At 42.8% G+C, this 23,693-nt stretch overlaps 1 protein-coding gene across 1 annotated transcript in view; it reads right to left on the bottom strand.

The window, feature by feature from the left end:
* Hml (Hemolectin) overlaps positions 1 to 23,693 on the bottom strand; it is a 586,263-nt gene that overhangs the window by 175,133 nt on the left and 387,437 nt on the right. The window contains exon 68 of the mRNA XM_068226073.1: positions 19,012 to 19,242. Within this exon, the coding sequence (XP_068082174.1) occupies positions 19,012 to 19,242 (231 nt within the window). The remainder of the gene's footprint in view (positions 1 to 19,011; positions 19,243 to 23,693) is intronic.

The raw sequence follows: 23,693 nt of genomic DNA, 5'->3' as shown, positions 1-23,693 counted from the left end.
GACGTGTGAACGAGTCACTTGCCTCGTGCCAGTGGACGACGAAGACGCACAGACCCTGAAAGCCGAGGAAGGGTCGGATAAGCTTCGGAAGAGTATATCCGACGCCCGGAGGCATCTGGAGGCGGGGCAGCTCCGGCAGCTCAAGGAACTAATCCATGAGTTCCGGGACATCTTCACTGCTGACGGAGGTGACTACGAAAGGACGGACAGGTTGTACCATCGCATTAACACCGGCAACGTCGCCCCGAACAGCCAGCTACTCCACATGTACTCCTGGCGAAGAAAGCGGAAATCGACCAGATGCTGGGTGACATGAAGCAGCGGGGTGTCATCGAGGAGTTGAACAGCCCGCGGTCATCATCAGTTGTCCCGGTGACGGAAAAGAATCCTGAGTTCCGCTTCTGAGCTGATTACCGCAAGTTGAACGACATCACGGAGAAGGACTGTTTCTTGTTATCTCGGACAGATGACACCCTGGACACGTTATCTGGAGCCCAGTGGTTTTCTACTTTGGACCTGAAGTCTGGGTACTGGCAAGTCGCTTTCCATCCGGAAGACAAAGAAAAGACGGCGTTCTCAACAAGACAATGACTGTACCAGTTAACCGTGATGCCCTTCGGCCCCAGGAACGCGCCGGCGACCTTCGAGCGACTGGTTGAGTCTGTACAGAGGGGACTAACTTACGACGCTTATCTCGTGTATCCGGAAGACCTCATTATTGTGGGGCGCACGTTCAGGGACCACATTCAGAACCTGCGGAGAGTGCTCCAGAGACTCCGAGGGGTTCACCTGAAGATAAAGTTCGGAAAGTACCAGCTGCTCCAGAAGTAAGTACGCTACACGGGCCAAATCGTGTCATCGGAGGGTGTAGCCACGGACCCAGAGAGGTGACGAAGGATAAAAGGCGGTGCTGAAGGACAAGCGAAAGCTCAGGAGTTCCCTTGGCTTTTGCACGTACTGCCGCGGGTTTTAGCCTGCTATATGGATACCTCAAAGGAACTTCACGGCTCACCGAGTAGTGGAGGCCTTTCCAGTGGTCAGGTGACGGGGAAGCTGCCTTCCGGACACTGAAGGAGTCCCTGTGTACGGCACCCATCCTGGGATACCACAAACCTGTGGCCAAGTTCATGGCAGACACCGACTCCAGCGACGTGAGGATTGGCGGAGTGCTATCGCAGGTGTGCAGCCCTTCCATCTGCGCACCGACCACTTCGCTCTAACCTGGCTCCTAGGCTTGCGAAACTTGAAAGAACAGAGAGCTCACTGAATACAACGCCTTCAGGAGTAAGAATTTTACCACCGAGCACCGACAAGGAAGGAAACACTACAACGCCGTTGCTCTGTCCAAAAGACCGTTTCCTGAGAGATTTGCACACTGCCAGAAAGTGGAGAGAGAGAGGCGGGCACCGTCACGTCCAGTCTGTGAGGGTCGCCCCCGCTGAAGGAATTTTAGAGCCATCCTCAGGAAGGAGCAGTTGAAGGATGACGACATCGGTTGGATCTTAGGTAAGTCGAGCGGAGGTAGTGGCCGGAATGGAAGGACATTGCCGCCGGACGCAGTCCAACCTACAAGCCGTACTGGGCCAAGTGGTCGTCTTTCAAGGTTAGTGATGGGGTGCTTACCGGCGTATGGGAGTCTACCGACGGACAGAAGCAGATTGCCCAGCAGGTAATTCCAAGAAGCTTGAGAAAAGTAGTGTTGATTGAGTTGCATCGGGTACCATTGCTTGCCACTTGGGCGTGAATAAGACGCTGGAGCGTGCCCAACAGCGTTACTACTGGGCGCACCAGAGGAACGAAGTCGAGAGGACGTGCCGGTTGTGTGACACCTGCGCGGCGAGCCGTGGCCCTCGAACCAGGAATAGGGGCCAGATGATGCAGTACAACGTTGGAACATCTTTCGAAAGGATCGCCATTGATTTCGCTGGACCTTTCCCCGAATCCGACACCGGGAACCGCTATCTATTCCTGGCCATGTACTACTTCATAAAGTGGGCGGAGGTCGACGCCATCCCCAACCAAGAAACGTCTTGGTTAAAAACGTCTTTTGCCGCATCTGTGTACCAAGAGAACTGCACTGCGCTCAGGGCAGGCACTTTGAGTCTAGGCTAATGCAAGAGGTTCAGCAGTGCTTGTAAGTGCCGAAGACCCGTACGACGCCTCTCCACCCTCAGTCAGATGGCATGGTGGAGCATTTTGTGAAAAACTTCGAGGAGCACCTCAGGAAGGTGGTTCGGCGCACCAAAAGAACTGGGTAGAGATGGTCCCCTTCTTCTTGTTGCTCTATCGAGCGTCCAACCAGGAAACAACGGGCATGGCACCTGCCAACATGACCTTCGGAAGGGAGCTCCGCTTGCTGTGCGGTCTAATGTTCGTGTCGGCACCGGACCAGGAGCGTCCAGAGACGGACTACGTGTGGGAGTTGATGGGTCACCTCAACGACATCCACGATAGCCCGACATCATCTGAGGTTGGCCAGTGACCGAATGAAGGCTCGCTACAACATACTGGTGAAAACTGCAGGTTTCTAGGAAGACGACGGCTACCGGCCCGTGCGGACTAAAGGGACGTCACCGAAGCTTCCGTCACAATTGGAAGGCCCATTTACGATCTTTACGAGGATCAACGACGTAGTCTACAGTGTCCGGCTGCCTCCCCGGCGGAGGATGATGGTTTTCCACCTAGATCGCGTTATATCGTATCGTGGAGCAGCTTGGGACAAGCAGCATTACGGAGGGGGCAGAGTAATGGTTATAGCGTCAATCATGCCAATTTGTCACTTTGGATGGGCTAGTGATGTCATCCATATGACCCTCCCGCCTCCTCTTAAACTATACCACTCGGGACAAGTCTAATTCAAGGCCAGTCCCCTCTCCTACTCGTAGCGGCAGCACGTGACAAAGTGAAAATTACGATACGATTAATCTGGAGTCTTTTACGACGCCAGGTTTCTGGATGTATCTAGCTGTGGGACCATTCTAGAACGTTTGGTCTCCTTATACATAGGCGGCAAACCAAGGTGAGCCAGTTCAATTTGAGGTCAGTCTGAGAGCGGTGCGGTGCAGTCCTGTGAGCGACAGCACTGTGGAGCACTGAGTTCTATTGGAGTGATACTGACGGTAAATACGAGTAGTCCAGCTTAGCGGCGAGGGAGAACGCAGCAGAGCAGCGACGTGGGACCTTGAAGAACAAAGGCTATCCTGTTTGTGAATGTACGACGGTTTTTATGCGCGTGCGAACTGTGTAGTGTGCGGCCGCTTTTGGAATAGAGTGTTGTGTACGTGAACTGTGCAACGTAACTGCTTAGCTTGTAAGAATAGTGTCTAGTACCAGTGGTACCGATTTCGGGGGAGAAGGCGTTATCTGCCCCCTTCCCCCCAAAGTGATCTTAGGGAGGTTGCTAAGGCGTTAAATATGAAGAAGGTGGTAGATGGTTTTATATCAAAAAATGAGATTAGAAAGCGGCCATTCTTTCGGAGAACTTCATTTCCCAATGGAGACTGTTCAGGCGGCACATATGGTGGTAGAGCTTTTCACATTTCTTATCATGAAATGCATTATGTACAGTACGAGGACATTTATTAAGAAAATATATTTATGAAGCAAGTTCTAATTTTTTTGGTTGTGATTGTTTTGATATCTTCGTACTTAAAATATTCCTTCAACATATTTATCATTCAAGTTCTATTATTTCGTTTACTTGTGAATATTATTGAAAACTCCGTACAAAGTCTAGTTCAAAAATGTGCTTGAGAAACAACCTCTATTATTGTTCTGTTTTCTCTGTTTGTGAATATTGTTATTATCTGGGAATGTTGGCATGAATAGTTGTTTCTCATTTCACAGGCCTATGTTAAAATTACCCGAGTGTAATATGTAACTGTGAGTGTAAGTGGTGAGCACTGTAAGCATGTGAGTGTTAATGTAGTCTATAGAATAAGTACGACGTAATTAGTTAACAAATCTCACTGTAGGAGATACCAGTCGAATATTTATTTATCTACTACCCCGCTAACTTATTACAATAGAGACATATTTACCAGATATTGTAATAGGTGTGATATTAATAATGAGGAACTTTTCTCGCGGAACTGGAATGCTTATCGTAGTGACAGGTTAGGAACGGTATGGCGGGGAGTATTCATGCCTGTGAAAGGAGAATTTGTAAGCTATGGATGAGAAATATGAAATTCTAAGTGCAAGGTTCACATCTAAAGATAACAGGCAACTTGTTTAAGAGTAGGGCTGACACTGTTGTGGAAAATGTTGATAAGATAATCAGAAAGGAATGATATTATAGCGGATGACTACAATTTACCAAATTTTAACTGGGATGGTAATGCGAAAATGATAAAACCGGATGAGCTCATAGAGAAACCGAAGTGATAGATGGTATAAGTGATCATTAGACCTGGGATTTTTGCCTCCAAAAATAAGCGTTAGGCACCCTAATAGGCTTTTAAAATAAGTAGATATACTTTTAGAATGGAAAACAGGCACTTAAAATTAGCTTTGAAAATGTGAAAATGGACAGAAAATGGACTTTAAAATATTACAATGTACACTTAAACTGTAATGTGATCCAGTGGCAAGCACTGAACGCCATCTACTCCAGCGCTGCTGGGGTAAATAACTCTGTATTTAAATTTTATTATTATTCCTCAGAACGCCTTTTATCAAGTTTAAAATACTGCGAACATCTAAGCCAAGCCAAGTACAGCTGTCTCAACAATCCGCTCGCTCTACCGCAGTTCAGCTTCTCCAGCGAGCTGGGCTTCCTTGCCGGCGCGAAAGAGAGCTATCCGAGAAATTTAAGTCGCTTGGTTGACGCATGCACTTGAAGCTTCCTTGTCCTGGGAGTGGGCCAGGGCTGTGGGCCCTCCCCCGACAGCAATTTACGGCGACAAGCCAGCTAGCTTGGGAAAGGTATGTTAGTTTTAATATTTGACACTCGAAGTTTTCAGCGTCACACAGTAGAGACTACAAGAAAAATATCAACATGTTAACAGTATAGCCACTTGCACATCGGCTTGCTAATAAAAATAGAGCCAATTGTAATGTAGAAGAATATATTTAATTCTAGGATTTCGGCATGGCACGTGTAGAGTATGTTTCCCGATAGCCGCAGAAAACTATTTAAGTTGCCCAGCATGAACCCAGAGCTAAGTGCGAAATAAAAGAATTTTACATGTGGTTGTCTGTGATAGTGGTATATAGCGATATTTTTAGTGTTCCTCTTGGATTATAGGTGAAGCTTCCGTGAGTTCTGTGCCATTCTTCATGAATATAATGTGTGTTATACGACATGGCGAATATTTTCCGTCGTTTGTCGTTGATGCACGTACACTCAGTAAGCAAGTGAAACTATAAAACTTCGGGACGGTAAAATACCAGTTAAATTTTTCTGATTCAGTTTAGGTTAGGATTTTTAAGTTAAAAACGAATAGTTAGTCCCAATGTATTTTTCTGAAAACCATGACTGTACTATCACGAAGTGTCACCGGGTGAAACTCTAAGAACATTGTTTAAAAACTACTATAGATTAAGTTATGATGGTGTCGTCACTGCCGTGAATATCAATTTGGAAGTATGTGCGAGTTTATGGTTGAAAATATTCTTGAAGTACCTTTCTCAGGTGGACCTTTCCGCGAAAAATGCAGTATGGTAATGTTGACACTAGAGAGTGTAGTGGGGCTACGATTGCTTAATTTTTTGCAGCTGGGGTAACGAATGTGTTCACCGCATTCCACTGATGTGATCTTCCCTTACTTTAAGAACGTTGTATACCTATTCTTAACAGAAATAAATACTAAATTAAGACTGAATTATAAATACATTTAAGTAAAAACAGTTATCGATTGTTTGAAAATTCATAATCAATACTGAACTAAAATCATGATAATTATCACTGAACACACTTACAGGCATCCCTTACCGGTGTAAACCCGGACGGAGTATGCGTTTATTTATTTGTGAGGAAAATTTCTACAGCACCTTCATTTGTAGTTTGCTTTACAGTACATAACAATAAACTTCTCCAAATTTTCCACAGTCGGTCTGTATCTTTTATCTGTTAAAATCACTTTGAAAGCAGAAAAAGAGCTCTCCACGCTCACAGATGTCAGAGGGGCATAGGAAAGTTTACCTACATTTTTCAGTTCAGTTTCACTAGGTAAGTCTACCTTTCTCCATCCATTACCTGATATACCCTTTCCAGCACTGAATAACCTGGACTCATCTGCAGTACACTAGCCCACTTGTCTCTTATTTTATCCCCTACCTTGCCCCTAGCATTTTGTATATTGTTCTCAGCTTCCTCAATTACAGAAAATTGCTGTTTGAAACTGTTTCCTTTCTCCTCAATTTTTGTTATGGTGACTGGAAGAAGCCCGCCTCTGTGGTATAGTGGTTAGCGTGATTACCTGCCACCCCCGGAGGCCCGGGTTCGATTCCCGGCCCTGCCACGAAATTTGAAAAGTGGTACGAGGGCTGGAACGGGGTCCACTCAGCCTCGGGAGGTCAACTGAGTAGAGGTGGGTTCGATTCCCACCTCAGCCATCCTGGAAGTGGTTTTCCGTGGTTTCCCACTTCTCCTCCAGGCGAATGCCGGGATGGTACCTAACTTAAGGCCACGGCCGCTTCCTTCCCTCTTCCTTGCCTATCCCTTCCAATATTCCCATCCCTCCACAAGGCCCCTGTTCAGCATAGCAGGTGAGGCCGCCTGGGCGAGGTACTGGTCATACTCCCCAGTTGTATCCCCCACCAAGAGTCTGAAGCTCCAGGACACTGCCCTTGAGGCGGTAGAGGTGGGATCCCTCGCTAAGTCCGAGGCAAAAACCGAACCTGGAGGGTAAACAGATGATGATGATGATGATGATGACTGGAAGAAATTAAATATTAGCCTGAATATATGCAATGTCTCTCTGAACGCTGTTATAATCTGTAAGCAGCTATTTGACAGACACACATGCAGAGTTGTCTGTTAAAGGCACATTGTCTATCGTAGTCATTATTTCCTCAAGACATTCCGCATAATCCGAGGCAGCTTCCACCCAGGAACCCCAAAGAGTGATGATTGACTGCGGTGGAAGGGGAATAGAGGGGAGTTTCTCTCGAAAGATGGCAATTCTTGATGGAGCCTTAGGGAACACTTTCTTCGTTGTTGAAGTGATTGTAGTTACCGCAGGAAACTCGGCCCTAACTGTTCGTGTGAGTCTATTTCAAGGCATGGGCCATGCAAGTAACAAGAATTAAAGAAGGGTAGAGAGAGGTGCAGTAGCAATCATGTAGGAAGCAGCATCAGAGAGAAGAAGAAGGACTGCGAGCTCGATAGCTGCAGTCGCTTAAGTGCGGACAGTATCTAGTATTCGGGAGAGAGTGGGTTCGAACCCCACTGTCTGCAGCCCTTAAGATGGTTTCCCGTGGTTTCCCATTTTCACACCAGACAAATACTGGGGCTGTACCTTATTAATGCCATGGCCACATCCTTCCGACTCCTAGCCCCTTCCTGTCCTATCGTCGCTATAAGACCTATCTGTGTCGGTGCGACGCAAACAACTTGTAAAAAAAAAAAAGACTTTCGAATTATTTACACTCCCAGGATACAACTATTCCAACCCCTTGTTGGTGAAGTACGCAGTGCTTTGACTATGACGTTCTCAAGCTGCTTAGAGCAAAGGTGAGCAGTAGATGCCTGATTGGGTTCCAGTTTTCCTACTATAAGTTTAGCAATGTACCTGCCCACAGAGTCGGTGGTTTCGTCCACACACAACCATATGCAAGTCTCCCCATTATCCCCCATGATTTACAAAATGACCTCATCGTAACAAATATCTAAATAGTTTTTCTTTAATGTACATGCTCATGGTATGTGCTGTTTTTCTGTAAAATTAAATACCTCTGAAAACCGGATTAAGTGCAGCATTCCAGGGGATATTTTATGCGACTAGGGTTCTACAAATATCAGCACAGAAACCATTATGGGTTGTGGGAGATATAGTTTTTTGAGAAGAGTCTGTCTGATGTTACTTTTCATGGCTGCTTTCGCTTCATGAGTGGCAATATTTGCATGCTGCTGAAGGTGGCATTTTTCTCTCTTGTAAAATAATAAAAAAAAACAAAAAACAATAAAGTGATGAAATTTCGAGACTAAGATGAGGAAAAAAAGGTGAATAGCTACTGAATTAAGTCAGTGATTTTGAACTGTTTGATTTAAGCCACAATTACTCTAAAGTTTATTAAAAACAAGAACACGACAGGCCTTGAAGGGCCTTGGCTTTCAATAACGGCTGCTGCCCATGTCATGGTCTGCAGATATTGGGCGGTCGTGTGGCCAGCATGACAAATTTTTGAGACGTATTGCATTGCCTCCATGACCGCTGTTCACTGCAGTTTCCCAATTGTCATCACGATGCTGGGTCAACACCGTTAGAGACCTCATAGCCTTCTACATTACTGCCGGTACTGGAAATAGAACCCAGGCCGTCTGGACGAAGTCTCTAAAATGTATTAGAGGAGCCAATATCAAAACCTTAGTTTTAGCTTAATATGAAATTTAAAACCTATGCATATACCTGAAAATTGTATACGCCACCGTTGTATAAGCGCACTCTTAGAAAATTAAGTTTTAGGCATGAGGAACTACAGTATATTCACTTTTTTTTTTTTTGCTAGGGGTTTTACGTCGCACTGACACAGATAGGTCTTATGGCGACGATGGGATAGGAATGGCCTAGGAGTTGGAAGGAAGCGGCCGTGGCCTTAATTAAGGTACAGCCCCAGCATTTGCCTGGTGTGAAAATGGGAAACCACGGAAAACCATCTTCTGGGCTGCCGATAGTGGGATTCGAACCTACTATCTCCCGGATGCAAGCTCACAGCCGCGCGCCTCTACGCGCACGGCCAACTCGCCCGGTGTATATTCACTTAAACAAATGTTCTTTCACTAGCAACTTGACACGGTATGTCCCTTCTTAATACTTGCTCCTTGTTGTTCGTTGTTCTGAGCTAATACCCCCCCCCCGTCAGACTGCATTCATTTGGCTACAGTTGGCTGGGAAAATCAAGTTTCTGTGAAAAGCCCGCCCTCTGATGTTCTGCTCTTCATTTAGGGGTGTCCATTATATCATCGTAAAAATTACAGAAACTAAATTTTATCTGAAACTAGCAAGATACCCGTGCTTCACTAAGGTTTTAAGTTGAAAGTTATTTTTCTGTCTACTGTCAAATGAGCCTGTAAAATACACCCTAAGTTCGTACGTCAATCGGTTTTGGGGAATGATTATTAATTTTCTTTCCTAACACGCATTTGAACCCCGTACAGAAGAATTGAAATGTTTTTAAACTCTATCTTATTTAATATCTGAGCTGTAAGAGAGATAAGCCTGTGAAGTTTAGTTGTTGTATTTTGAAAAGTAATAGGGGAATAAATGATTTTCAGGCGGTGTTTGTTTTAACAATATTTCCTAACATCTAGGACATAGAAGACCGCCCTTCATGTAAAATTTTAAGAAACGGTTTCGAAAGAATGGATATTGTGTTCTTACAGTTAATAACCATCTAAACCCCTTAGGGGAGAAACCAACTTCTTATAAAATTACAAACGTGTATGCCAAACCGTTTTAGACGGACGAATAATTTTGTTTGCGGCGATAACCCCATTTAACACCTATGGGTGGAATGTTTAAAAATCTTTCCTATGTCACACCCAGGATTTAACATATGCACCGTTATTTGGAATTTTGTCTTCGTACCTTAAACGATTTCGGAGGAAGCAATGAATATATCTGTTTTCGGATCCTAAACCCCATTTAACTCTCTGAGCCGTTAGATAGATAGATAAGAAATGGGTGAGCCCTGTTTTCGCAGAGCTCCACACGTAGGTCTATGAAGACCCTTTGTGCCCCTTGAACGGGTTTGCCTAGTCCAGCCCTAGTGCTCCTATAAAGGATACCAGTGTCCGGATTTTGGCATTCCTGATGTCCTCCAGGCTCACAAAATGTGAGCCCAGGAATCGATGTCTAGTGCTTGCAAAAGCCTCGCACTGACATAACACATGCGCGGAGGTCTCCTCCTCCTTACCGCATCTTCTACACATCGGATCCTGGGTGATTTTCATGATGTGTAGGTGTCTCTGTAAGGTATTGTGGCCTGTTAACAGTCCAACTACCATTCTCATTCTGGTCCTATTCAAATTCATTAGGACCTTTTTATAGCTTTGACTAGGCCCTTTGATAAGTTCACGTGCCTGTCTTGCTATGGTTAACCTCTTCCAAATATCTAGGTGAGACTGGTTTATCCATTGGGATATTGCCAGTCTCACACTTCGGAGTGACACTCCCAGGAAGGGCTCTGGTCCTATGAAGGAACCCATTGAGCCCTGTTTCGCTAGTTTGTCAGCTTCTTCATTTCCACTGATACCTGTGTGCCCAGGAACCCATAATAGGGTAACTGAGCTAAGCTCACACAGCTGATCTAACATCCTTTGGCATTCCCATACCAGTTTTGATGTTGTTTTAACTGCACATAGTGCTTTTAGCGCTGCCTGGCTATCACTACAAATAGTTTTTTTTTTTTGCTAGGGGCTTTACGTCGCGCCGACACAGATTGGTCTTATGGCGACGATTGGATAGGAAAGGCCTAGGAGTTGGAAGGAAGCGGCCGTGGCCTTAATTAAGGTACAGCCCCAGCATTTGCCTGGTGTGAAAATGGGAAACCACGGAAAACCATTTTCAGGGCTGCCGATAGTGGGATTCGAACCTACTATCTCCCGGATGCAAGCTCACAGCCGCGCGCCTCTACGCGCACGGCCAACTCGCCCGGTACTACAAATAGTGATATGTCTTCTGTGTCCAGGCATATTCCATATATTTACAGCACAGGCTAGTATTGCGTATACTTCAGCCTGGAAAACAGTAGCATATTTACCCATAGGAAGGGAGAGCCTTGTCTTAGGCCCCCAGACCCCGGCGCCTGTGCCCGTCTCCGTCCGCGAGCCATCTGTGTACCACGTACAGCCCCCAGACTTAAGACGGGCCCCAGCGTCCGCGGCCCACTCCTCCCTTGTGGGTATCACCACTGTAAATTTATAATTCAAATTAAAGCTAGGCTTCATCAGATCCCCGATCATCATTGTCATAGGGCAAGTCTGGTGAAGCCTTGTAAGAATAGAGGCATGACCTCTATTCGGGTTTTTGAAGGACCATCCTCCGAGTGACCAAAGGCGATAGGCACTCATTCCCGCTATTACTTTAACATATAAATGTAATGGGGGAAAACCTAGGATGGCCTCCATTGCACATAATGGTGTAGTATCCAGTGCCCCTGTTATTCCTAGACACGCAAGTCTTTGGACACTGTTTAACTTGGTGCTCACAGTTTTACTCTCTGAGCCTGGCCACCAAACTATAGATGCATAGGTGATCGTGGGCCGTACAATGGAGATATAGAGCCACTGGACCACCTTAGGTCTTAGGCCCCAAGTCTTCCCGACGGCCCTGCGACAGGCCCACATAATCTTGCGAGCCTTATCTACCTTATGATCTATGTGTTTCTTCCAACTCAGTCTTGCCTCAAGGATTACCCCTAGGTACTTAACCGAAGTTGTCTTAACTAATTTTTTCCCAAATAGGAAAGGCTCTGACAGACCGTCTAGCCTCCTCCTCTTGGTAAATACCACAAGCTCCGTCTTATCGGGATTAACCGACAAGTCTGTCTCGTGGCACCATCTTTCCACCCTACGTAGAGAGCTCTGTACGAGTTCGGAAACCGTACTGGGGAAATTTCCTACCGCCATCAGGCTTATGTCATCTGCATAGCCTTGGGCGTATATTCCTCCAACATTTAACCTGGTAAGTAGTTCATCCACTACCAGACACCATAATGTTGGTGATAATACTCCTCCCTGTGGACACCCCCTGTCTATATTAGCTCTCTCTGAGCCGTTAAATTTGTTTCAAACTTACTGTTACTTAACACCTAGGATACTATTTGAAATTTGAAATTCGTAATTCAAACGGTTTTATAGAAGTGAATATTTTTGTCATCATTCATCATTCCCCAGTCAAAACCCCTTACGGGAGTATTGTTTGAAGACCACTTATTATTTAAAATCTAATACATAGAATTTAGTGTGTGTAGAAGAGCAGCACCGATCTCTGATAAAAATAGAGATGGAACCTCCTTTATTATTTACGCCTATTATATGTTTTAAGCTTGGGGAAAGTGATTAGTAATTTGAGAAGTTAAAATCTTGAAATATTAGACATTCAACGTCTGCAGAAATTCGTAGTCCCAGAAAAGAACCTTCTTCCAGTTGTGTATCAAGTTCACGATGATTTCCGTTAAAATCCTGAGTTTTACAAATAACTTTTTTCGGCAATAAAGAAAAAGAGTCGGAAATTCAATCAGTACCTTGGCTATTGTGAAGACTTAGTTTTACAACTTCAACAACTTCTATATGATGCTAATCATAATACGTAAAATATTTTGAATTATGTCATATTTGACACCTACAACTTTCAAAGTTCTTGTAAAATTTCAAATTCATACGTCAAACGGTTTGGAGGGATGAATACTTTTGTCATAAGTCGTCACCTCCCCAGCCAAAATCTCTTAGAGGTGTATTGTTTTAAGACCTTATTTAAAATCTAAAGTATATAAGAGCAACCATCATGTGAAATTTTAATCTTGTGTGTCAAACTGTTTCACAGAAATGCATATTATGTCATCAGAACTCACCCCCAGTCAAAACCCCTTACGGGTGTGTTAGTTTAAGACCGATTCTTATTTAAAATGAAATGCGTATAGGAGCAATCATTACATGAAGTTTCAACCTCGTATGTCAAACTGTTTCAGAGAAATAAATGTGTTTGTCATCGGATATCACCCCCCGTCAAGACTATTTAGGGGTGCATTGTTTTAAGACCAACTTTTATTTAAAATTAAGGCATTGCAGAGTAACCACCACGTGAAATTCTGACCTATCAAGCAATTTCAGAGAAATTGATATTTTTGTAATCAGGCCTCACCCCTACCCCAAATCGAACACACTTTAGGGGTGTATTGTTTTAAGACCACTTTTATTTAAAAATCTATTTCATAAAGGAACAACGATCGTGTGAAATTTCAACCTTTTAAGTCAAACAGCTTCAGAGATTCGAATATTTATTTTTTTCAGATCTTTCCCTCCCGGTCAAAATGCCTCAGGGGTTCATAATTTTAAGACCATCTTTTATTTAAAATCTAAGACATATATGACAACCATCATGTGAAATTTCAAGCTCATATATGGAGCGATTTGAGAGAAATGAATATTTATGTCATCAGCTACACCCCACCCCCATTCAAACACTCTTAGGGATGTATTGTTTTAAGACCACTTCTTATTTAAAATCTATTACAGATAGGAACAAACATCATGTGGAATTTCGGCCTCATATGCCAGTCGATTTCAAAGATATGAATTTTTTTTATTTTAGGCCTCGCTCTCGCGGCCAAAACCCCTTAGGGTTGTGTTATTTCAAGACCTAATTTTAATTTAATTTATAAGACACATGGGAGCAACTGTAATGTGAAATTTCAAACTCGTTTGCTAAATGATTTGTGAGAAATGAATATTTATGTCGTCAAGACCTCACCCCTTAGTCAACCACCCCCTTGAGGGTGTATTGTTTTAAGACCACTTCTTACGCAGAATATGACACATATAGGACAACCGTCATGTAAAATTTGAAGCCCTATGACAAACGGTTGGATAGAAATGAATATTTACTGTATGTTGTCAGCCAGCTCCCCCGGTCAAAACCCCTTAGATGGGATAGTATTATTTTAAGACAAGGTTTCATTGAAAATCTAAGACACGCAGGAGGAACCATCAACCTCGTATTTCAAACGCTTGCGGAGAAAGGAATGTTTTGTTTTCTGTATCGTCTTCAATTTTAGAGGTATAAGTAACCTTATAAAAATAATTCAACTCCGTCTTCACTTATTTTTACCCCCCACTTAAGTGGATTTTCAGTGAACAAAAACCACGTGTTTCTGTATGTTTAAAAGAGATTGCAAATACCCATTTTCACGTCTGCAACATCTTCAGTGTGATATAAGTATCCTCATAAAAGTAATTCAATATTTTCTACAAATCCCCTCCTCCCGCTTAAGCCCCTTAAGTCGATTTTCCGAAAACAGAAAAATACGTGTTTCTTAATTTTTAAAGCAGATTCCAAATACCAATTTCCATGTGAGTAATATCTTCAGTTTTTGATATATAACTATCCTCAAAAAGGATTGAACCACTTTTTCACCTCTTTTCAGCCCCCTTTAGAAGATTTTCAGAAAACAAATAAACAAATATTTCTTTATTTTTAAATGTAATTCCAAATGCCAGTTTTCACATCTCTAACATTTTCAGTTTTTGAGATATACTCTAGATTTACTCATTTTAAAATTAACCCCCTTTTAAACTATTTTGACCCTGTCTTAAGCGGATTTTACGAAAGAAAAAGCGTTCGCTTATTTTGAAACGATATTCCAAATATTCAAATTTTATCTCTGTAATATATTCAGTTTTTGATATATACGTATCCTAATAAAAAAGGATTGAGTCATTTTTCACCTCGTTTCATCCCAACTTAGAAGGATATTCAGAAAACAATAAATACGTGTTTCTTACTTTTTAAAGGAGATTTAAATACCAGTTTTTACATCTCTAAATTGTCAAGTTTTTGAGATATAGGCATTGTTATTTAACAATTCAACCCCCCTTTTCACCCCCCTTAGCGACGGAATATCCAAAAATCCTCTCTTAGTGAGCACCTACACTGTAATGTAAACGTATCTCCAAAATTTCATGTCTTTCTGTCCAGTAGTTTTGGCTCGGCGATGATGAATACGTCAGTCAGTCAGTCAGTCAGTCAGTCAGTCAGTCAGTACATGTTAGTTTATATATAGATGTACAAAATAGGCCATATTTGGATAGGCATTTTAAGGTACTATAAACTCTATAAATATAAGGGATGTATCATACGTCGACATACACTGACTGACAGTGACAATGCAACACCAAGGAGGAGTGGTTCGAAAGGGATGAAAGTTGGGGAAAAAACAGAGACGGCACGGACGAATAATTGATGTTTATTTCAAACCGATATGCAGGTTACACAATGCGCACGGCATCGACTCAGTAGGATGTAGAACCACCGCGAGCGGCGATGCACGCAGAAACACGTCGAGGTACAGAGTCAATAAGAGTGCGGATGGTGTCCTGAGGGATGGTTCTCCATTCTCTGTCAACCATTTGCCACAGTTGGTCGTCCGTACGAGGCTGGGGCAGAGTTTGCAAACGGCGTCCAATGAGATCCCACACGTGTTCGATTGGTGAGAGATCCGGAGAGTACGCTGGCCACGGAAGCATCTGTACACCTCGTAGAGCCTGTTGGGAGATGCGAGCAGTGTGTGGGCGGGCATTATCCTGCTGAAACAGAGCATTGGGCAGCCCCTGAATGTACGGGAGTGCCACCGGTCGCAGCACATGCTGCACGTAGCGGTGGGCATTTAACGTGCCTTGAATACGCACTAGAGGTGACGTGGAATCATACGCAATAGCGCCCCAAACCATGATGCCGCGTTGTCTAGCGGTAGGGCGCTCCACAGTTACTGCCGGATTTGACCTTTCTCCACGCCGACGCCACACTCGTCTGCGGTGACTATCACTGACAGAACAGAAGCGTGACTCATCGGAGAACACGACGTTCCGCCATTCCCTCATCCAAGTCGCTCTAGCCCGGCACCATGCCAGGCGTACACGTCTATGCTATGGAGTCAATGGTAGTCTTCTGAGCGGACGCCGGGAGTGCAGGCCTCCTTCAACCAATCGACGGGAAATTGTTCTGGTCGATATTGGAACAGCCAGGGTGTCTTGCACATGCTGAAGAATGGCGGTTGACGTGGCGTGCGGGGCTGCCACCGCTTGGCGGCGGATGCGCCGATCCTCGCGCGCTGACGTCACTCGGGCTGCGCCTGGACCCCTCGCACGTGCCACATGTCCCTGCGCCAACCATCTTCGCCACAGGCGCTGCACCGTGGACACATCCCTATGGGTATCGGCTGCGATTTGACGAAGCGACCAACCTGCCCTTCTCAGCCCGATCACCATACCCCTCGTAAAGTCGTCTGTCTGCTGGAAATGCCTCCGTTGACGGCGGCCTGGCATTCTTAGCAATACACGTGTCCTGTGGCACACGACAACACGTTCTACAATGACTGTCGGCTGAGAAATCACGGTACGAAGTGGGCCATTCGCCAACGCCGTGTCCCATTTATCGTTCGCTACGTGCGCAGCACAGCGGCGCATTTCACATCATGAGCATACCTCAGTGACGTCAATCTACCCTGCAATTGGCATAAAGTTCTGACCACTCCTTCTTGGTGTTGCATTTGCTCTGTCAGTCAGTGTATTTTAAAAATTTCATATTATTTCTTAAGGAACAAAATAGGCATTTACCTTAAAATCCCAGGTCTAGTGATTACGGTGCTGTTTGGTTCAGTTAAAAATAAATGTGGTAGAAAGGAAGGTTGTAGAAGTAGAACAGTTAGGCAATACCATATGGTTGATTAGAAAGGGAAGGGGGAGTTTTCTAAAAGCAATTATGATTAGAGGAAAAAGGTAAAAAGTTATAAGCATCCCATGCGATGGGTTTAAGGAAATTGTTGAAGAGTGTGGAAACAAGTCTGTACTGTTAATGGTGGTAAGGAATGGTAAAATACACACTACATTTTAACAGAATATAAAGAGAAAAAAAGGGAGGTACAGGTTAGAAAGAAATATAGTTAAGAAGGGTTGTGAAAGTAAGGCGAGATTGAAGGAAAGTGAATTTAGGAAAAACGTCTGCTAAAATGACATGAAGGCAAATAGAATTGGCAGTTAAATAAATTTTAGGGACACATGGAAGGATATATATTTGTAATTAAAGGCAGAAACAGGTTCCAGGGAGGATATTGCAGGGACCATTAATGGAGAAGGTGAGTGTAAATGTGTAAATGCGAGGATTTACAGAAGGCAGACGTATTCAGTCAGCAGTATTTTAAAATAGTTCTGTATAAGGATAATGCACAGTTTGAAGAGTGTAGGCCTACTAATATTGGCGAAGTACTAAAGTTTACCCATGATAATAAAGGTATTTAGAAAAAAAATTGAAAAACTGAACGCTAGAATAGCACTGCGATTCATAAGATTCCTGGGAATATACTAAAGTCGAAAGTGTTATACCTGAAATACGCATTTGATTACTGTTTGCATGAAGGCGCTATACCAAATGAATGGAGAGTTGCAGTTGTAGCTCCAGTGTACAAAGGAAAGGGTGACAAACATAAAGCGGATAATTACTCTCTAGGCAGCTTGATATGTGTTGCGTATTATCTCTTTCTGATTATATTAACTACCGGTAACTGATTTGTTAGAGGACAGTTCGGGTTTAGGAAAGGTTATTCCAGTGAAGCTCAACGTGCAGGATTCCAGCAAGATATAACAGATATTTTAAAGTCAGGAGAAATGGACTGTATATTGTTATTGCTACATCCGAGGCCTTTGATAGGGTATATCATGGGGGATTACTGACGAAAATGCGGGCTCATGGACTAGAAAAAGGAGTGGTAGAATGGGTGGCTAAAAAACTGATCCTGTAATGATTAAGAGGATGGTCTTGCTGGGCAGTGTTATTGGACCTTTATGTTTCCTTGTATACATACATGATATGAGTAAAGAAATGTAATCACAGATAAGGCTACTTGCGAATGATGTTATAGTGTATAGAGTAGTAAATGAGTTGCAGGATCGTGAACGACTTCAGGGGGACCTAGACAATATTGTGAGATGGACAGCGGATAATGGTAAAAGGGATGAGACGTCAAGGTGTAAGTTTCACCAAGAGTAAAATTCCACTCAGCTTTAATTACTGTGTTGATGGTGTGATAGTACCTCATGGGGAACACTGTGAGTACCTAGGTGTTAACATAAGGAACGATCTTCATTGGGGTAATCATACTGACGAGTTTGTTAAGAAAGGTTACTGATCTCTTCACATAGTTATGAGAGTATTTAAGGGTTGTAGTAAGGATGCAAAGGAGAGGGCGTAAAAGTCACTTATACAACCCCAGTTAGAGTATGGTTCTAGTGCATGGGACCCTCACCAGAATTGCTGGATACGAGAAGTGGAAAAGATCCGAAGGAAGGCAGAACGATTTTTTCTGTGTTATTTCCGACAAAAGAGTAATTTTAAGAAAATATTGCAAACTTCGGTCTAGGAAGACTTGCGAGTAAGGAGACGAGCTGCTCAACTAAGCGGTATGTTCCGAGCTGTCAGTGGAAAGAAGGCGTGGAATGACATTAGCAGACGATTAACCTTGAGTGGAGCTTTTAAAAGTAGGAAGGTCATAATGTGAAGATAAAATTGGAATTGAAGAAGACAAATTGGGGCATATGTTCATTTATAGAAAGAGGAATTAGGGACTGGAATAATTTTTTCAAGGAAAATGTTCCATTAATATTTTGAAGTTCTTTGAAATAATTTAAGATAATTCTAGGTAAACAAGTTATGGGGAATCTGTCACATGGGCGACAACCCTAAATGTAGATCAATTATGATTAACGATTGACTGATTGATTGATTGATTGATTAAATGAGCCTAAATGTTGGAGAAATATTTCCTCCTGAGATTTGTTTCAGTTCTATTATAGCAACAAGGTACGTAGGCCTAAACAGATTTTCTTATTTGTCATTATTCGTCCACATGTAGTCTTGCTTGGCCTTTGGATATATTCGTCAGTCTAAATATCCATTGCTCAGTTACTAGATTATTGACATTATTCACGTAGAAAACATTGTTAAAAGTTAAAAGCATACAAAAGGCTTATTGACTTACGAAAATAAACTTATATTCATATTGACTGTTCAGTTATATAATGTGTTAGTGAACATCTTAATAACAGAAGTAATTATTTGAAGATTTTTAACTTACCACAAGAGTAGGTAGGGCAACATTTTCCTTCTGCAGCAGGAGACTTTATCGGTTCAAGTGGGGAAGTGCATTCGTATGGTTCTGGACATTCTTTAGGATTGCATACCCACTCATAGTGGCTACAGCATCCCGAGACTAGAATTTGAACCAGTCCAGGTTCTGGTGTCGGTAGCTGATCTACTTCAAGGTCAGGTGTACCTATTTCCTCTGTCTCGTTGCACGGGAGACATTCTGTAAACAAATTAATAAGAAGATCAATGATACTATTTTGATAATCGAGTTACAGATGAGAAGTAGGATAACTTTGACTCATTTTATTTCTGAGGTAATTCTGAGTTTCGTTGCAAGGCATGATTGGAAGACATCATGGAAACATGAAATAATAGCTACTTTGGTACGATATATTCCAAAAACACATTCTGCACCTCAGGATTAGGCCTATCCCTTTATAGTGAAGCAATTTGCCCTCAATAAGCTTGCAGATTTTGAACGTTGGAATGAAAATGTACGGTACCAAAAATTAATCGATGTTAGGTACATTCAGCATCTGGGTTGCTAGCTTTGTGCGATTGGCTAAAGAGCACTTGATGAGGTAACCGACACTCAAACTAACTCTCAATATTAAGCAAGTGCTAATTTTTAATTTATTTATTAGGGTTTTACTGCCGGGAGTGTTCGAGGTCATGATTGGTTCGCCTGGTGCTACCCTTGCATAGCAGACCCTCCAAAGAGGGTGGGCGTCATCTGCCGTGTATGGGAATTGCGTTTTCTTGTATTGTAGGATAATGTTTGTGTGGTGTGCGAGTTGCAAGAATGTTGGAGACAGTAAAAATACCCGGTCCCCGAGCCAGGGGAAGTAACCATTTAAGGTTACAATCTGCAACCCGATTGGGAATCGAATCCGGGGCCCTCTGAACCTAAGGTGACCTCGCTGATCATTCAGCCAATGAGCCGGATAATTTTTAATGAAAATATTTGGCTTGCGAATATGTACTCTCATTGTACACTCAAAACTATGCATGAATGAAGTACATGCATACAATTTCATTATACAAGGTGCACAACATTGCTTCCGCCGTTTGCCGATGGATGGCGACAACGGTACGTAGCGGTCGAACGAAACAGATCGCAGACGTCAGGCAGTTAGCTTGGACTAGAGTGACTCTATATGTACAGTGTGGCCAAGGCCAGTCCAGCCGCCATGTTTTAGCCAAGTACTTTATGAGCTGATAGGTGAAGGAGAGTGATACTATTAGTATTTCAATAAAGAATAGACTAGGTATGTATATAGGCCTATCAGTATTTGTTATATCCAGAGTCTGGCTACCTGACGTAAGACTTCAAAATTTAGTCATACGTGGTATAGGCCTACAAGTCATTATTATTGAAGAGGTTAGAAATTCTGTGTTGGTAGCTAGGCCTATCAAAACATTTATATTATAATACATGTGGCATAAAATAGTATAGTCATTTTCTTGAATAATGTACGTGATGACTGTAAAGTTATCCTACATATATTTTTTTTCTATTTGCTTTACGTCGCACCGACACAGATAGGTCTTATGGCGACGATGGGACAGAAAAGTCCTAGAAATGGGAAGGAAGTGGCCGTGGCCTTAATTAAGGTACAGCCCCAGCATTTGCCTGGTGTGAAAATGGAAAACCACGGAAAACCATCTTCATGGCTGCCGACAGTGGGGTTCGAACCCACTATCTCCCGGATGTAAGTTCACATTGCGCCTCCCTAACCGCACGGCCAACTCGCCCGGTCATTAAAATTTTTTAAAAAATATAACATTACCATATATCAGGTTAGATGGTTTTACATTCAGAATATACAACGCAGTATCATAAAACTATACATAGAAATATACTTTTTATATATGACTTATCGGTATGTATATAATCTGAACACACGCAGAAGATAGAAAATAATATGACTAGTTAACTGATGGGTAGTCAAAATTGTATTACCTAGCTCCATATTTATGTTAACGTAATATAAGTTAACATAATACAGTGGCTCAAGAAAGTATTGGTCTGCCCATAGCCGTGGTACGAACGGAACAGTATAGGACAAATAATTGTCCATATATTGGAATTACACGTATGTGGATATGTAGGACAGTCAAGTACATCAATAGGTTGAATATGGAGCCAAGGAGATTCACGCTGTTTGCAAACGGACCAGTAATACACCGGCGTGCGTCATTACACGCCAAAAAAGTATTGGTCTAATAAACAATATCATCGTGACAGTGCTGTCTGCCGCAACTCGGGCTCATTGTGTCTCTGCTGACATACTGGAAGGTAATATTCAGCACTGTTTCTGTGTTCAGCTAGCAATGGGAGGGAAAATGAAAGAAACAACCTTGGAAGAAAGGAGGATTGTAGTGTGACTGTTCCAAAAAGTAAAATTTTCAAAGTCATAAGTGAAATTATTGGAAGAGCTGTTACAACTGTTAGAAATATTTTGTACAAGTACAAAAGAACAAAGACAATAGAAAATAGACCAAGAAGTGGCCGCCTCTCAAAGTTATCGGTACAAGACAAAACGGCAAATTGTGTGTACAGTGGCCCAAAATCCTTAGCTAAGTGCGCCGAAGATAGCAGCTGCGTTACAACAGGATGTAGGAGTGCAAGTGTCATCTGAAACCATCCAAAATGTGCTACGCAAAAGAGGATATGAGGGCAGAACAGCCCAAAGAAAGCCGTACATCAGTACGGCTAACAGGAAGAAGCGACTTACGTACGCTAAAGAGCACAGAAATGGCAGCTATGAGGATTGGAAAACAGTCGTTTTCACAGATGAGAGTAAATTTACCCTCTTCAGATCAGACAGACGGGTGGCTGTGTAGAGGAAGACGCATTCTGAACTTGAAGGGAAGAACATGACACCCACTGTGAAACATGGAGGGGGTTCCCTGATGGCGTGGGGTTGAATGAGTGCGAGTGGTGCAGGTGTATTAACCTTTATTGAAGGGACTATGGATCACAAAACATCCACTAACATTCTGAAGACACATCTTCCATCAAGTGAACAAAAATTGGGACTCTTAGCAAAGTGTACGTTTAAGTAAGATAACCACCCCAAACACACAGCCCTGAACACGAAGCTATGGCTGTTATATAATACACCGCGTTGGATGGAAACTCCACCACAATCTCTCAACATCAACCCCGTCTAGAATTTGTGGCACTCTTTGCAGCAAAACCCCAGAAAACATGCAATATCAAACAAAGCTGACCTGAAATAAGCCTTACTCACCGAATGGAATAACATACCAAAGGAAACTACGGAAACCTTGGTACGATCGATGCCAAATAGGTTAGCTGAGATTAGAAAGAGGAAAGGAGGGCCTATAAAGCACTGAAACGTTCACGAAGGATCAAGAAACTGTGTTATGTTAATTCAGACCAATACTTTTTTGGTGGCAAGTGAGAGTGGTTGTTTTTAGTTATGGTGTTTTAGTTATATGGATATGGAAGAATTATGTTCTTCTTACAATGTACATGTTACACAAGATGATAAGTAATAAAGGATTCTAGTATATGCCAATTTTGATCATCATTCCCTTCGATTCCCCGTCCTCACATGTAGCATATCTCGACAGACCAATACTTTTTTGAGCCACTGTATACTGTACCATTTTACTCGTGGTACTAATAGAAATAATAGCGAAAACCTGCTACTCTTTAGTGCCGAAAACAAGCAACTGCCATGGTCCCCGGGTTGTGTACAGTGCTCCTTTAATGATGGCTGCGGTTTGATCCCCGCAACTAGGAATTACATATTAGTATCACTTCACAACAGGCCTATCGTTTGAGATAACACTATTTGTTGCTCGGTGAAAACAGGCAATTTTCCTGGTTCCAGTGTACTTGTATTCGAGACTCAATTTACGACCACCCGCTATTCGATTTCCGTGATGTGCGACTAATTCTGTGCCCCGGTTCGGTTAGTACTGGTAGATATCCGCTGTATTTTAAATATTCTATTTGCTACTATCGGTTTTGCTAATACATTGTTATAACTGTTATCATTACCTTATTCTTTTTCTATCGCTCTTCCCAGAACTGTGGGGTTGTGTCGGAGAACTGCGTCATACATGTGGATTTGGTCCTGTTTAACGGCCGGATGCTATTCCTGACGCAAATCCTATATGGAGGGATGTAATCACTACTGCGTGTTTCTGCGGTGATTTGTGGTGTGGTATGTTGTCTGAGTATGAAGAGGAGAGTGTTGGGACAAATGCAAACACCCAGTCCCCAAGCCCGAGCTATTAAAATACCCCACCCGGCCGGGAATCGAACCGGGACACTCTGACACTCTGTTATTATTATTATAATGTATGGGAAAACTCAGCTTGATGCTAGGCGGCACTTATAACCACGCCCTTTAATAGATGAATAGCCATAAAAGCTTGAATTCGAGAATATATCAATCATAATACCTCATACGGTGAAAATGAATGAGACATACAGTGAATGATCAGGGGTGACCTTTCCTGTAAGTTTTGTTTGAGATAAAACAGATATTTTCGGGGATACTTGAAAATTTGTGAAAAATAATATAATCGTGAAAATCACTGTTATTTTCCTTACACGGTAAAATTGCATAAAACGTAAAATATCGGAAATTATATTCTAAACAACTTTCCTTATGTACAGGTTTTCGATAC

The sequence above is a fragment of the Anabrus simplex genome, chromosome 2, assembly GCF_040414725.1.
Source record: "Anabrus simplex isolate iqAnaSimp1 chromosome 2, ASM4041472v1, whole genome shotgun sequence".
Lineage (NCBI taxonomy): Eukaryota > Metazoa > Arthropoda > Insecta > Orthoptera > Tettigoniidae > Anabrus > Anabrus simplex.
The sequence above is the reverse complement of the archived record's forward strand: the minus strand, read 5'-3'. Positions and strand labels throughout refer to the sequence as shown.